Genomic DNA, 15,338 nt, shown 5'->3' with positions numbered 1-15,338 from the left:
TTGAATTTCTCTCCTCCCAAATAGTCCAACACACTGCAGCCCTACCACATCTCCACATGATCTTGGCCCTTTTGGTTGACCAGTTAGGCATGGAAGTAAATAAGCTTTACACATTCGAAGGGGAAGTCCACCTGCATCCAAACAAAGAAGTAAACCAATTCCCAAATGACTTTAACAAACTGGCAAGAAATTAATAAATAATATCAGGCTCACCATTAAACTTACAAAGGACACACTAGTGGGGAGACAAACAACTATTGTGTCTTTTTCTTTGAAGTAGATCCCCTGTATTAACTCTTTCCAGGAAGGCTTCCCAATAGAAGAACCCAACCTTTGGAGGTATAGGTCGACACCACACTTCTTTAACAGGAAAAGACAGTCCAATAGGAGAAGAGGGTAAAAGGGCCTTGAAGAAAGAGGCACAAATGTAGGAACCCGAGGGAGTGAGTGTCCATATTCTACTATCTGACCTCGATGGCTCAATGAAGACCCCTTCAAGAATGGATAGTAAGGCTAAAATGCATGCTAACTCTGTGTCCTTGACATCTCTTCTCAAGTTCAAATTCCAACCGAACCCAGAAGGTGAATTAGAAGGTACAAGGAAAGAGGAAATTGGTTCATTTTTAAGGATAGAGATAGCAAAGAGGCCTGGAAATTGATCTTTCAAAAAGGAGTCCCCAACTCACACATGTTCCCAAAATTTAATGAGATTACCTAAGTGTAAATCATACCTAACCCATGAGTAGAACAAGGGCAAGATGGCTTGAATAGCTTTCCAAGGAGAAGCTCTTGTAGTTCTTGCTAAGATCCCAGAGTCCCATCCATTGTTTGCTAGCCCATGTATACTTCCCATTATCTTAACCCACAGTCTTTCTTTCTCCAATGAGAATCTCTACAGCCATTTCCCTAGTAGTGCTAAGTTCCTAATCCTTATATTCCCAATTCCTAAACCCCCATCCTTCTTACATCTGCATACCACCTCCCACCTAACCCTATGATCCTTCTTCTCCTCTCCCGGCTCCCAAAGAAAGTTTCTCATTAGTTTTTCCAGCCTACTAGCCACCTTAGCCAGAATCTTAAAGACTGATAGGATTATCATTATGATTACTATGTTACTTATATTTAATTAATTATTACAAAGAGTTATTTATTATTAAATTAATTATTTAATACAAATTCAAAATGATCTTTATTCTCCAAAATATTGAGTTATCAACAAATCCAAATACTTTTTTCTTTGTTTTGCACAAAGATGTGTTATGGGCATTTTCTCTGTCCCACAATATTTTCCAATTGATTTTGGAAAAACAAGTTAGAATATTTTGCACATAACAAATTCAAAATTTTGCTAATGTATCAATCCTTTTTAAATATCAGGGTAACAACAAGAGATATTTGTAATTTTTTTTATTCTAGGATTTTTCATTTCACCTCTTCAGAAAATGGGAAAAATATCAAGGATGCTTCACTTTGTTTTAGGGAAATTGAAAACCATGGTTATATGCAAAGATGCAAATAATAGAAAAATCTCACATATAAACATTGTTCAAAGTATCGATATGATACACCCCGTATCGGGCATATCGTATCGTATCTTTTGAAAGCGATACGGTCTAAAACGCCTGTTTGCAGGTGTTTCGGACCCCCAATTTTTTTAATAATAAAAAACAGGTTATAAGCTTTCCAAAAAACAAAACTTTGAAAAAAAAACTACAAAAAAAATAGAGTTTCGGACGTTTCTAAGTGCCGATACGATACGGCCGAAACCCGTATCGTATCGATACTTTGAACCTTGCATATAAATAATAATATTAATAACAAATGAATAATAAAAATACATGAAAGCTACTTTTTAAATCTCAAAGATAATTTAAATATTAGACACAAATTTATGCAACACTAAGATGCAATGCATATGGTAGCATAAATTTTAACTAATAAATGAAAAGCTAATATGAAAAAGAAAATAAAGCCCATATTCCCAACACAAATCCTTCTAAAAGATATAGAGACTACCACAAAGTTCATAACATATTACCTCAATACCAGTTCTTCCTTTTAGCACCCGTTCTTTGTCAATGCCCCATGACAAACACTGGGTATTTCTCCTTCCTTCACGATCTGTGAAAAATATATCTTGGTTATCTTTTCCAATCTCCAAAACCCACTTTGGGAGAGAGATCAACATATCACCAGAACCGTGTCCCCCACATTCATGAAATGCCATTACAACCTTCAAAAAAAGCAAAAAAAAAAAAAAAGAGGTTTTTAGGTCATTCAACTACTAGGACAAAAGATATTTACCATAGCCCATAAAAGCAGTATTCCATAAAGAAAATAATCAGGCAAGAGGTTCAAAGCATGGTTTAAAATGTCCATAAATTTCCTAATATTGCCATGACATATTTCCATTTCCATGGATATCAACCTGATGTTTTACTAGAATTGACATATTCCCTAGTGAACACCACTAACACTTTGTGGAGTACAAAAGATAGCATTATAACATAATTTGGTGACGATATTGTGGATCTGTGAAGTAGCAATGTTATTGCTGGCCTAATGGATATGATTACCACTTTGAGCCAGCTCAATACTCTTTTCAAATATGAAGTTAAATATTAGTTTGTGCTTGTGTAATAGATCATTTGGTTGATCTATTAGAATCATTTGGATTTTCCATGAATTTAAATTTTGTTTGAACTCATTCTATTATGTAGTTTTGATTCTTAAAGTATATAAGACAACTTCATAAATGTATTATTTTTGTCTATAACCCATGCTTCTTAGCTCTGTTTAATGATTAGGAACAATATAATAATTTAAAAAGGTATGCTTATGCTTCTCTTATCATTTCATAAAATATCATACTATATTTTTGCAATGTTTCCACTATTTCTATAATTTTTACAATATTTCTGACATTTCTGACATGTTTCCCATATTTGGGTGACCGGCATTTCCACAACACAGACAACAGACGATAAACCCACAAACATACATGTGATATTTGTTGGACATGTTGAATAAACAAAGGGATCTCAATCAAAACATGATTTGTTCAGGGATTGTGTTACCTGCAATTTCAGCTTGACCTCTCGGATGATGTTAAATAGATCTCTATACCCGGACCATATGTATTTCTGTGGGCTCCATCCTTCAACAATACCCCACCAACAATGTACAACTACTCCATCTACATGTAAAGACTTCAGATGTCTTAACTCCTGTCTAATGCCTTCTGGATCAACCAACTGACAGAAAGTATTGATAACACCAGCCTGCCACAGTAAGAGTCGAGGATTTATAATACTTGCCAAACAGATTGACCGATAACAACTATGAACAAAATTCTTTTTTTTAAAAAAAAAAAGCAGAAAACAAAAATGTTAGACAACTGCTTCACCAACTGCATATTCAAAGTTTAAAAAATGAAGAACCAAATCAGAAAGTAACAATCACTTTCACTTACAGTGAGCATAACATAGATAGGCACATATGGTGTTCCTGAAAAATCATCTCCAGAATGAATATCTGGTATAAGCTGTCCAATTTACCAAATAATAGATGTCAACACAAGATACCACATAATAAAGGAGTATCTCACTATAAAAATACAAGAAAATGTGTGTAGGATGAGCAACTTTTAAGTAATTTGATGGATAAAAAATAAGCTACACTTATCATCACTGTAAACATGAATAGCATATCAATTTCAAATAGCAGTCCACTGTTTGGAGCTCATGCATGATTGATCAACCAGAGACTATTGCAAGGAGACCAGTGTTGCATGGACACAGATGGGATTCAGGGAAACTTCTCATATAAATAATAGTTTATTATATATATATACATTAAATATAATGATTTTTAATATTATTGTTAAAACTCAGAACTATATAACAACTGAAAGAGTTAAATTACAATTTACAATCAACAAGTTAAACTAGCAGCCTTTGCCTACTTTTCATATGGCCACACAAGTTTTTAATTGTTTCCTATTTTCAATTTTAATTGAAAAAGATCCAATAAACAATGGGTTATAAATTTCATGTAGACTGGAATTAGAGATCTAAAGGTGGAGCTGGAATTAGTGGCTGTGGAGGTTCAGTCAAGAAAGGAGTCGATTATTGCGGCAGATTATTGGGTGCAAGTATAAAAGGTCATCTATGGACTGGACCACACTTGATCCTTAATAGTCTTATGCTACTAGTGTGTGGAAAGGGATTATGTCTAGACTGCCTAAATTCCATTCCAGCAGCTTATCAAATATTATCCCCAGGATGGCAGGAGTATCTATTTTTGGAAGGATTCTTGGTGTTCAGATCGACCACTTTGTGAGGTTCTCCCCTCTCTGTTTTCCATTGTTTCTAACAAGGATGGGCTGATTAGTGAGTTCGTGGGGATGCTCAATGGCTAAGTGGTGTGGGCCCCTAGTTTTCATTGAAACATAAGTGATTGACAAATACCATTCCTGGAAGATTTTTTTTTGTTTTTGTTTTTGAAACAAAGGTAACTTTTTATTAAAGAAGAAACAAACAGAAGTACATGAGAGGATGTACTGAAGCCAAGAGAGGCTTGGCCGGATTACAAAGGCAAACAACTGTCACCAAACAAGAAATCTCTAGAGACCCCTGATTTTGCTAGGAAATCAGCAACAGAATTTTGCTCCCTAGGAATCCAGACCAACTTCACATTCATGGAGTCTAGGATGTCCCTGGCTTCAGCTAAAAAGTGGGCCCTCCCTTATCCTGTAACCAAACTATAGCATTTGCAGAATCCCCTTTAATTGTTAAGGAGGATAATCCAAGCCGCTTGGCGAGGCGAATTCCTGTGAGTGCAGCCTGTTGGAATAATGTTAAAATAACTTAGTTGCAGATGTTAGGGCCTGTTTGGCTAATTAAAGTGTTTTTTTATTTCGTTTTTTATTTCTGTTATGTCTGTTATTGTACTCAAGGGCACAAGGGTCTTTTCCCTTGTTATTTCTGTCGCCCTATATATAGTAAAATAAACACTGGCGCCGCCAGTACTGTTACATTGCAAACCTTCTCTCTTCTCTCCTCTCTTCTCTTCTCTTCTTCTTCTCTTCTCTTCTCTCCTCTTCCACTTATCTCTGGCCGGCTACACTGTCAAGATGGTATCAGAGCGGGAATGCTGATTAAAAGAGAGCAGATCGATCAACCCTACTGTCAAGAGAAGATCGATCAACCCAAAGAACAGATCGAACAGAGTAGCAGAAAAGAAATCTGATTCTGGACTACAGAATAGCTCCGACTGGTACAGTTCTCCCTATTTTTTCTCTTCTTTACTCTCCTTGGTCATGTGCCGAGTGAAAACCCTATGAATCTGGGGCGGCTGAATGCTGTCGAACCTGTGTAACCCTAGTTTTCTTGGATCGTGTGATCCTGTTCATGTGTTAAGACAACTGTAGGTCAATGCTGACCTGTCTTCTCAATGGTTTGAGTTGACTATAAGTAAGAAGGATTTCTCCTGCTGATTAGTGGCTGTTAGACATTCTGGAATTCTGGTAGGTGGGGACTGATAAAACTATATAGGTCTGAAATCTGCCGAATATTACCTCAGTTTTTGTCCAGAATTTGGTACTGTTTGTGCTCCATCTGGTTGGTAAACCCGAGTGTGTGGGTGTGAACTGAGTGGAGCATTGTTTTGTGGAGTAAGGAGGGGTCCTAAGTCCGGTGTGTGGGACTGATTAACTGCTTGACCATGTCGACTGAGAATTCTGCTACTTCAGAGATCTCAGGGAGCCACAATGGAGTGAGTGGGGGAATGGATATGAGCTTTCCCATGGCTGTCATTCCCTTTGATGGTCTGAATTACCTTGAGTGGTCTAGGGGAATAAAACTCTACATCACTGCTAGGAGGCGAATAGGATACATCAATGGGAGAGTAAAGGAACCGAAGTATGGAAGTGCTGAGCATGATAGGTGGAACCAAGAGAACAGTATGGTGATGTCTTGGCTCTTGGTTTCAATGCTGCCACAAGTAAGGAAGACTTTTATGTGGGCTGAAACTGCTTGTGAGATATGAGAACAAGCGAAGTCCACTTATTCAGAACAGAGACACTATGCCAAGATATATCAACTACAAGCTGAATCTTCTACTTGTAAGCAGGGGGAGAGGAGTCTCTCGATGTACTATTCTGATTTGACAGCAATATGGAAAGAACTTGATCACTATCAGAATGTGAATTGGAAGTGTGATGAAGATGCAAAGGCCTATAAGTCACTTGTATCACAGCAACACGTGTTTGCCTTCCTCCTAGGGCTGAATTCGTCATATGAGTCCATCAGGGTACAGATCTTGGGTAGTAAAGACTTGCCATCAGTCCAGGAGGTGTATGCCTTGGTGCAGTTAGAAGAAAGCAGAAGAAGTGTGATGAATGGTGTAGAAGGGGAGTCAGTTGCCCTAGCGGTCCGGGGAAATTCAGATACAAATGTCGGAGGTGGCTTTAAAAGGGGTGACACTCAGAAAAAGTCAGAAGATAAAAGCAAGCTTTGGTGCACTCACTGCCAGAAGACATGACACACTAAAGATACATGTTGGGATCTCCATGGAAAACCTAAATGGGCACAGGATTTGGGTAAGAAGTCAGCACCGGATCAGGGCAAGAAACCAGGCCAACATAATCAAAAAAGGTATAACTCAGCTAATATGGCATCGACAGAGACTAGTCCTTCCGTAACTTAGGAGAGACATCCCGGTTCTGAACCTAAGGAAGATATTATCAACTCCTTCGGTGAACATTTGGAATTGTATGGTAGGACTCTCCGCCAGGTGGATTCTGGGCCTACTCCTTCTACCTCATTTGCCACAGCCTTCCATGTGTCATCTCATACTATTGATTCACCTTGGATTATTGACTCCGGAGCCTCAAATCGCATGACCAGTAAGTCAAATTTGTTCCAGACATATAACCTTCTCTCTGGGAGAGATAAGGTAAGACTAGCTGATGGTTCTTTTTCTACCATAGTTGGCCGAGGCACCATATCTCTCCCACTTGGCCTTACTCTTCCTAATGTCCTGCATGTTCCAAAATTACCTATTACTTTGTTGTCCATTAGTAGTATTACTCACTCTTTGAACTGCTCAGTCACCTTTTTTCCGTCTTCATGTGTGTTTCGGGATTTGACCTCGGGGAAGACGATTGGTAGAGGAAGCATGGTGGATGGTCTCTACGTGTTGGAGAATAATGCTGGCCTAGTGGCGACTGAGTCCACAAGTTCATCGAGTGAGAGCCAGGCCTATTTATGGCATAGTCGTTTAGGTCATCTTTCTTTTGAGTCGTTAAAAGTTATGTTCCCAAAGTTGTTTGAGTCCTTGTCAGTGAGTCAGTTACAATGTCAAACTTGTTAGTTGAGTAAGCATTGTAGAAGTTCTTTACCTTTAAGAAATAAAATATCTGAATTTCCATTTCATATTGTTTATTCTGATGTTTGGGGCCCTGTTACTCTACCTACTGCGGCTGGCTATAAGTATTTTGTTACTTTGATTGATGATTATTCTCGATACACTTGGGTTTACCCTATGCGATTTCGAGATGAAGTGCCACAAATTGTGAAAGATTTTCAACGCATAGTGTTCACTCAGTTCCAAACGAAAATTCATATTTTCCAATTGGACAATGCAAAGGAATATTTCCATAGTGATCTCATGAAGTTCTTTGCTTCGAGTGGGTCACTTCAGCGATACTCTTGTGCCAGGACACCCCAACAAAATAGTGTGGCTGAACGAAAAAACCGTCACCTTCTCAAAGTTGCTCGTGGCTTGCTGATTCATATGAATGTGCCAAAACAGTTCTGGATGGATGCAGTATTGTGTGCGACATATATCATCAATCGCATGCCCTCTCGGCTACTAGAGTATAAGGCCCCACATCAACTCTTGTTCCCTACAGCCCCGCTGTCCACCATTCCGATGCGTGTTTTTGGGTGTCGTTGTTTTGTCCACAACCTGTCACCTACTCGTGGTAAACTTGACCCTCGGGCTATTCCTTGTGTTTTTCTTGGTTACCCTTCATCTCAAAAGGGGTATCGTTGCTATGATCCCATTGCCCGCAAGTACTATGTTTCCATTGATGTCTCATTCTTTGAGAGTCAACCGTTCTTCTCGGTTTCTCCTCAGGGGGAGAGTAGGGTTGAGGAGAAACAGGCGACGACTCAGATTCAACTACCTCCTTTACCTGATCCTCCTCCGTTCCGGGTTTTTCATCGTCACCATAAGAGCCAGCAGAGTTCAAGAACCGTGGAGCCGGACTCATTCTTTGAGAGTCAACCGTTCTTCTCGGTTTCTCCTCAGGGGGAGAGTAGGGTTGAGGAGAAACAGGCGACGACTCAGATTCAACTACCTCCTTTACCTGATCCTCCTCCGTTCCGGGTTTTTCATCGTCACCATAAGAGCCAGCAGAGTTCAAGAACCGTGGAGCCGGACACTATGCAACCAACATCATCGGATTCACCCGAGGCAGATCCGTCTCATCAGCCAGGTACACTTGCTCCCATTGCTCCTTTAAATGTTGATTCACCTGTCCCCAATGATCTTAATATTCCTATTGCTAAGAGAAAGGGTGTTAGATCTTGTACCACTAATCATCCTATCTCTAACTTTGTGTCCTATGAGCATGTTTCACCTTCGTACTGTGCCTTTCTCGCTTCTGTGGATAGTGTCCCCATCCCTAAGACCGTGGCAGAAGCTTTGTCAAAACCTGAATGGACAGATGCAATGCAGGAAGAAATTGATGCCTTACACAAAAATGGTACGTGAGAGTTGGTAGATCTTCCTGAGGGGAAGGAACCAGTGGGGTGCAAGTGGGTGTTCACAGTGAAACACAAAGCTGATGGAATTGTTGAAAGGTACAAGGCTAGACTGGTAGCAAGAGGCTTCACACAGGTATATGGAGTGGACTATGCAGAGACTTTTGCTCCAATAGCGAAGATGAACTCCATCCGGATTCTCCTTTCCTTGGCAGCAAATCTTGACTGGGATCTTCACCAATTGGACATCAAGAATGCCTTCTTGAATGGTGACTTGGAAGAGGAGGTGTACATGACCCAACCCCCAGGGTTCTATGCGAAAGGCAGTGAACAAAAGGTGTGCAGGTTTAAAAAAATCCCTTTATGGATTGAAACAATCACCTCGGGCTTGGTTTAGTAAGTTCCATTTAGCAGTCCAACAGATGGGATTTAAAACAATGCCAGTCAGATCATACCCTGTTTGTAAAAAGAGGTGAAGGTAAAATTGCAGCTCTTATTGTGTATGTGGATGACATAGTGATCACAGGAGATTGGGAGGCTGAAATCCAGAGACTAAAAAAATTCTTAGCCACTAAATTTGAGGTGAAGGATCTAGGCCCCTTACGATACTTTCTTGGAATTGAAGTTGCCCACTCTCACAAGAGCATCTTTATTTCCCAACGGAAGTATGTACTAGATCTACTAGAAGATACAGGCAAGTTGGGGGTAAAACCATCTGATTCACCTATTGAACCTAAGCACCATCTGGGAGGCAGTCAGGGAGAGTTTTGAAAGATGTAAAGATGTTCCAGAGACTCGTGGGGAGACTTCTGTATTTGTCTATGACCAGGCTTGATATTGCCTATGCAGTGGGTGTCCTTAGTCAATTCATGCATAGCCCGAGGACAACTCACTTTGAGGCTGCAGAGAGGATCTTGAGATATCTCAAGAAGTTTCCTGGAGCTGGTTTGTTGTTCTAGAAACACAGTCACTTAAAAGTGGAAGTATATACTGATTGGGCAGGAGCAGTCAATGACCGAAAGTCTACCAGTGGTTATTGTGCCTTTGTAAGAGGAAACCTTGTCACATGGAGAAACAAAAAACAAAGTGTGGTGGCTAGATCCAGTGCTGAAGCAGAGTATAGAGCGATGGCTCATGGGGTTGCGGAAATCATGTGGATAAGAAATCTGTTAGGTGAACTGGGTTTCGCAGTAAGCAATCCTACGTCACTCTACTGTGACAATAAAGCTGCCATCAATATTGCTGCTAATCCAGTTCTGCATGATAGGACGAAACACATTGAAGTGGACAAGCATTTTATCAGAGAGAAACTTGAAAGTAAGAAGTGTGCACACCATATGTCAGCTCGGAAAAGCAACTTGTAGATATCTTCACCAAAGGTCTTCATCATGTGCGGCACAAAGATTTGTGTGACAAGTTGGGCATGATTGACATCTATGCTCCAACTTGAGGGGGAGTGTTGGAATAATGTTAAAATAACTTAGTTGCAGATGTTAGGGCCTGTTTGGCTAATTAAAGTGTTTTTTTTATTTCGTTTTTTATTTCTGTTATGTTTGTTATTGTACTCAGGGGCACAAGGGTTTTTTCCCTTGTTATTTTTGTCGCCCTATATATAGTAAAATAAACACTGACGCCGCTAGTACTGTTACATTGCAAACCTTCTCTCTTCTCTCCTCTCTTCTCTTCTCTTCTTCTTCTCTTCTCTTCTCTCCTCTTCCACTTATCTCTGGCCGGCTACTCTGTCAAGACAGCCAAAACCTCAGCCTTTGTGGCATCAGCCCTCCCAATCAGACCACTGTAAGCACAGAAAATATTCCCCCTTTCCCCTTGGATTACACCCCCAATTCCTGCTTGACCTGTGGATCCTTGGGCGCTACCGTCAAAGTTTAGAGTCATTCCTGGAAGATTCATTGGGCAGATTATATGAGATAAAGATTGCTCCTATTTGCAGAGATGCCCAGTTCTGGGTGGGGGAGAAAGATGATTCTCAACCAAGTCATGTTACCATTCATTATTGGGGCCTTCTGGTAAGGTTGCTTAGTCTTGGTTTTGAAAATCTCAAATTCCCACGAAAAACATATTTCTTGTGCGGTTTACTGGTAAGGAAAAGATCCAAATTGTGGAAGCTCTTGTGAGGCAGGGAATGGCTTTGGATGCCATGGGCTGTTTCTGCAGATTGGCATCTTAGTCTGTGCATCATTTGTTAATTCACTGCCCTTTCACCTATTAAATTTGGTATCCTTTCATTGAACAATTTCAGATTCAATGGATTCTTCCCTATTCATGGTTGAGATACTTTCATCTTGGAAGATGGGTGTGTTCTCAGCTAAAGGGAAGTTTCTTTGGAAATGTCTGTCTTTTGCTATTCCTTGGGCAATTTGGAAGGAGTGAAATTGGAGTTAAAGAATTTCCTAAAAAATTCAAGTCAAAGGATTTGTTTTACCACTGACACATGGTCTTCTTTGCAAAGAATCAATTACATGTGTTTAACGGTTCACTTTATTGATAATGATTGGAAATTGAATAAAAAGGTTCTTAATTCTTGTCCAATTTCTAGTCATAGAGGAAAAGCCATTGGTAAGGCAGTGGACAAGTGTTTGCTTGAATGGGAGATTGACAGAGTCTTTACAATTACAGTTGACAATGCAAGTTCAAATGATGTTGCAATTACATATTTGAAGAGAAAAATTGCTAATTGTGGAACTAGTATTCTAGATGGAAATTTGCTTCATAGGTGTATTGCACACATTATAGATCTAGTTGCGGATGATGGTTTGAAAGAGATGGATGAATCTATTGGTCATGTTTGGGAGGCAGTAAGGTATGTGAGGCAATCCCCGGCTAGGTTGCAAAAATTTAAAGAAATTGTTGAGGTTGGAAAGATTCAAAGTAATTTGTTGTGTTTAATGTTAGTACTAGATGGAATTTGACCTACCTAATGTTGGATGCAGCTCAAAAGTTTGAAAGAGTCTTTGAGAGGTTTGAGGATCATGATCCTCATTTTAGAAGTGAACTTGAGATGGGGGATGGGATTCCTACTTATTTTGATTGGGAGAATGTTAGGAGGTTAGTGCTATTTTTACAACATTTTCATGATCTCAAATTGTAGGTTTCAGGCTCCTTGTATGTTACATCAAACAACATTTTCCATGAAATTTACAATAATGGGTAAATAGTGAGGACAAGAATTTAAAGGATATGGCAAAGTGGATGAAAGGGAGGGAAGTATGATAAATATTGGGGGAACATTGAAAAGATGAAAAAGTTGATCAATATTACAGTTGTTCTAGACCCTTGGCACAAAATAGAGTACGTGGAGTTTGTACATAATGAAACATATCAAGGTGCCAAAGGTCAAGAATTCGCCAAAAGAGTCAGGGAAGCCTTGTATGAGTTGTATAATGAATACAAGAGCATGATTGCACCTCAAAGTGGTCAAACCAATGAGAAGGTCAAATGTTCAACTTCAAGTGAAACAGAGAGTGAGCAACAATCACAAGCAAAGAAGATGTTGATGATGTCTCGATTTAAGAAGTACAAGTCGGTAAATGGAGGGGGAGATGCTAAATTTGAGTTGGATAAATATCTAAATGAAGATACTGAATAGAGACAAGGTAATGATGATTTTGATATTATAGGATGGTGGAAAGTTAATAGTCCTAGATTCCCTATCCTTTCATAGATGGCTCGTGATGTGTTGGCAGTTCCTATCTCCACAGTTGCTTTTAAGTCTACTTTTAGCTAGGGGTGGACATGAATCGAGCTTTTCACGAGCTATTCGAGTTCGAATTGTGAAAAGCTCGGCTCGACTTGACCCAAACCGAGCTTCGAGCCGAATATGAGCCTCACATATCTCGTCTGTCAATCGAGCCGAGTTCGAACATTTTAAAGTTCGGCTCGTTAGGCTCGCAAGCCTAACGAACCTCTATATATGTATATCAGCATATATATTTATATTATACATATTATATATAAGTATATATACCCTTTTAGAAAATTTTATTGGTAAGGACACAGTTATACCATGGTCCCTACACATAGTATACTTCTTCGAGACTTGAGAGGGAGAAAAATATTTCATCTTCTTCAATCAAAAAACCTAAGTGGCTAAACCCTTTTTTTCTCTTCCTTGACTTTCAAACTTTCATTCTCCTTTGCAGACTGCAGCTCTGCTCTCACGGGCCACAACTCTCACCGGTCGACGGTCTCACTCTCACCCTCTCAGCTCTCACCTAGTTATCAAAAGTGGGAGGATTGAGGAGCCTTTCGGTCTCAGGTTCTCAGCTCTCAACTCTCAGAGTCAGAGTTTCAATGCCTCTGGTTCTGGATCTCTCACACTCTCTACTACAATTAGAAAATACACGAAAAGCTGTAGAAAAATAGGTTTTCGTTCTCCTCTCAGTGCTTTCACAACCGACGTCCAACAACAACAATTTGCGCCTTCCTTTCTTTGCTTCTTGAAGCAGTTATCATCACCGACAAGAGCACTGGCAACGGCAGGTCCAAAGGATACGGTTGTGTGAGTTCTTCTCTATAGATAAGAGTTGGGACTTCAAAGTTTGAGCAGCTCGAGCTCAAATCTATTTCTGATTTGGGTTTTCTTTACAGATAGGAGTTAGGACTTCGAAGGTTCATTATCGAGCTCGAACCTGTGAATTTTGTAATTGAACCAAGCTCGAGCTCATATTTCCAATTCGAACCGAGCTCGAGCCTTGCATTTTCCTACTGAGCTGAGATCAAATACTCAAATGTTCGGCTTGGCTCGGCTCAAATCCACCCCTACTTTTAGCACTGGATGACAAGTGTTTGATGCATTTAGGAGCTCTTTGACTCCTAAGGTAGCAGAAGCAATTATATGTACTCGAGATTGGACTCGGTCATCATAGCAGGCAATTAATGTTGAAGAAGATTTAGAAGATATTGACAAATTTGAAAATGGTAATACACTTTTTAGTTTAAGCTTCATGCCATTTCTAATGATAATTGTTTGGCCTTCATAAATGATCAAGTCATACATGGTTTTCTTCCTTTTCATATTTACCAAAGACTGCATCAGAGCCAACAATAGTGATTGATATTTGATCATTAGATTCATTCCGATATTTAAATTTTACACTTATATAGTATATTAGATTGTAAGAGAGAACTAGTGAAGAGTCATATATGATGGACTATTTACTCACCTTAATTTTCTAGCAAGGGGCCTTTCTTTCAAATAGATATAGCTGGTTGGAGGCAAAGTCTATGCGGAAATGCTGTGATGGTGGATGTTTTGGTTGTCTTTAAAGCTCTAGAAGTAGCCAAACTGGAGAAGTGGAAGAAAATTCCGATTTTGTTTGCTTTATGGATTTTTTGGTCTTGGGTTCCTAATTTGGACTATTAATACTTTTTGGATAATATCTCTTCTATAAAACTCTTTTTTTGATTATAAAATTTCTATTACATTCCTCAAATTGTTAACATGTTAACAGGGCTGCCCATCAGTTGGATATGTTTAAATGGGCATGCCCTCCTCAGCTCCTCTTGTGTTGATTGTCTATTGGAGACTTGAAACAGTGGTTGAGAGGCTATGTGTAGCCAATCTGAAATATTTTACAGTGGTTTTGAAGACAACAGGAAATTGTTCATGGTTCAATTCATCCCATTGCCAATCTAACACATCTTTACAATAGCCAATCTGAACTGTTTAAGAAGATTAGCAGTGTTGTAATTGATGATGAGTTGATAAATAATATGGTAACTAATTACAGTAGTCTTGCAGGTATTCAGCCATTTGAAGTTACTTGATATTCAACTCTTAAGACTGTCAATGTTCTTATCATGCTTGTATCAGTTGCTCTAGCATTATTTCTAGAACCAGACCCAACATCTTGGACCATTAAGTCAAGTTTTGAATTTCTGCGTGTCTTGTATGCGTTAAGACATCATATACATAGAATTAGTGTTTATATTATGTTCTATTTGTTTAGAAAATGAAGAATAAAATCTCCAATTTTAATAGTAGGCAATGGGAAAATTGCAGGGAATTATGGGATCTAGATTATCCTTTTTCTCTTATCTTGGTGCATCTCATTATCTCAAAATGATGACCCCTATTTGTTGCATTGCAATGTTCACCCCCGTCTACTATGATTATCACCATTTTGGCTTTGTTGTTTCTTCATGAGGATCATTATTGGCAGGTATTATCTTAAATCCCACTACTCCAGATGATTTGGCTATTCTGTGTTTGTCCTTCATTTTTTTGGAAATTGGTAATATTACTCTGATGTACTATTTTAAATATTTAATTGGTTTGGACTTTGACAGGTGCTATAGTTGTTATTTTATTGGGCCTATAGATGATGGGATTGATATATCAGTTCTCAAAGATTTGCACAGTGGAGAATCCGGAGATCTTGATCTTAGAATAGAAAATAGGGAACTGGGTTCTTCAATCTGCTATTCCTAACCCAACATGACCAAGTAGTGACTAATGGGTGCTACTGGGCTGGGCGTCGAATGCGTGAGTAAAGATGGGCTTACTGGGCCAGCTCATGCCCGAGTAAAGATAGGCTCACATAGGCC

At 39.2% G+C, this 15,338-nt stretch overlaps 1 protein-coding gene across 3 annotated transcripts in view; it reads right to left on the bottom strand.

Moving 5' to 3' along the window:
- BMY2 (beta-amylase 2) overlaps positions 1 to 15,338 on the bottom strand; it is a 38,712-nt gene that overhangs the window by 5,749 nt on the left and 17,625 nt on the right. For all 3 annotated transcript variants that reach the window (XM_088895736.1, XM_010276876.3, XM_088895737.1), the window contains exons 3-5: positions 3,473 to 3,544; positions 3,078 to 3,281; positions 2,039 to 2,233 (exon numbers count right to left, since the gene is read on the bottom strand). In XM_088895736.1, the coding sequence (XP_088751862.1) occupies positions 2,039 to 2,233; positions 3,078 to 3,281; positions 3,473 to 3,544 (471 nt within the window). The remainder of the gene's footprint in view (positions 1 to 2,038; positions 2,234 to 3,077; positions 3,282 to 3,472; positions 3,545 to 15,338) is intronic.

The sequence above is a fragment of the Nelumbo nucifera genome, chromosome 1 (assembly GCF_055504915.1).
Source record: "Nelumbo nucifera cultivar China Antique chromosome 1, China Antique-T2T, whole genome shotgun sequence".
Lineage (NCBI taxonomy): Eukaryota > Viridiplantae > Streptophyta > Magnoliopsida > Proteales > Nelumbonaceae > Nelumbo > Nelumbo nucifera.
Note: the sequence above shows the minus strand (reverse complement) of the source record. Positions and strands in the feature narration are given on the sequence as shown.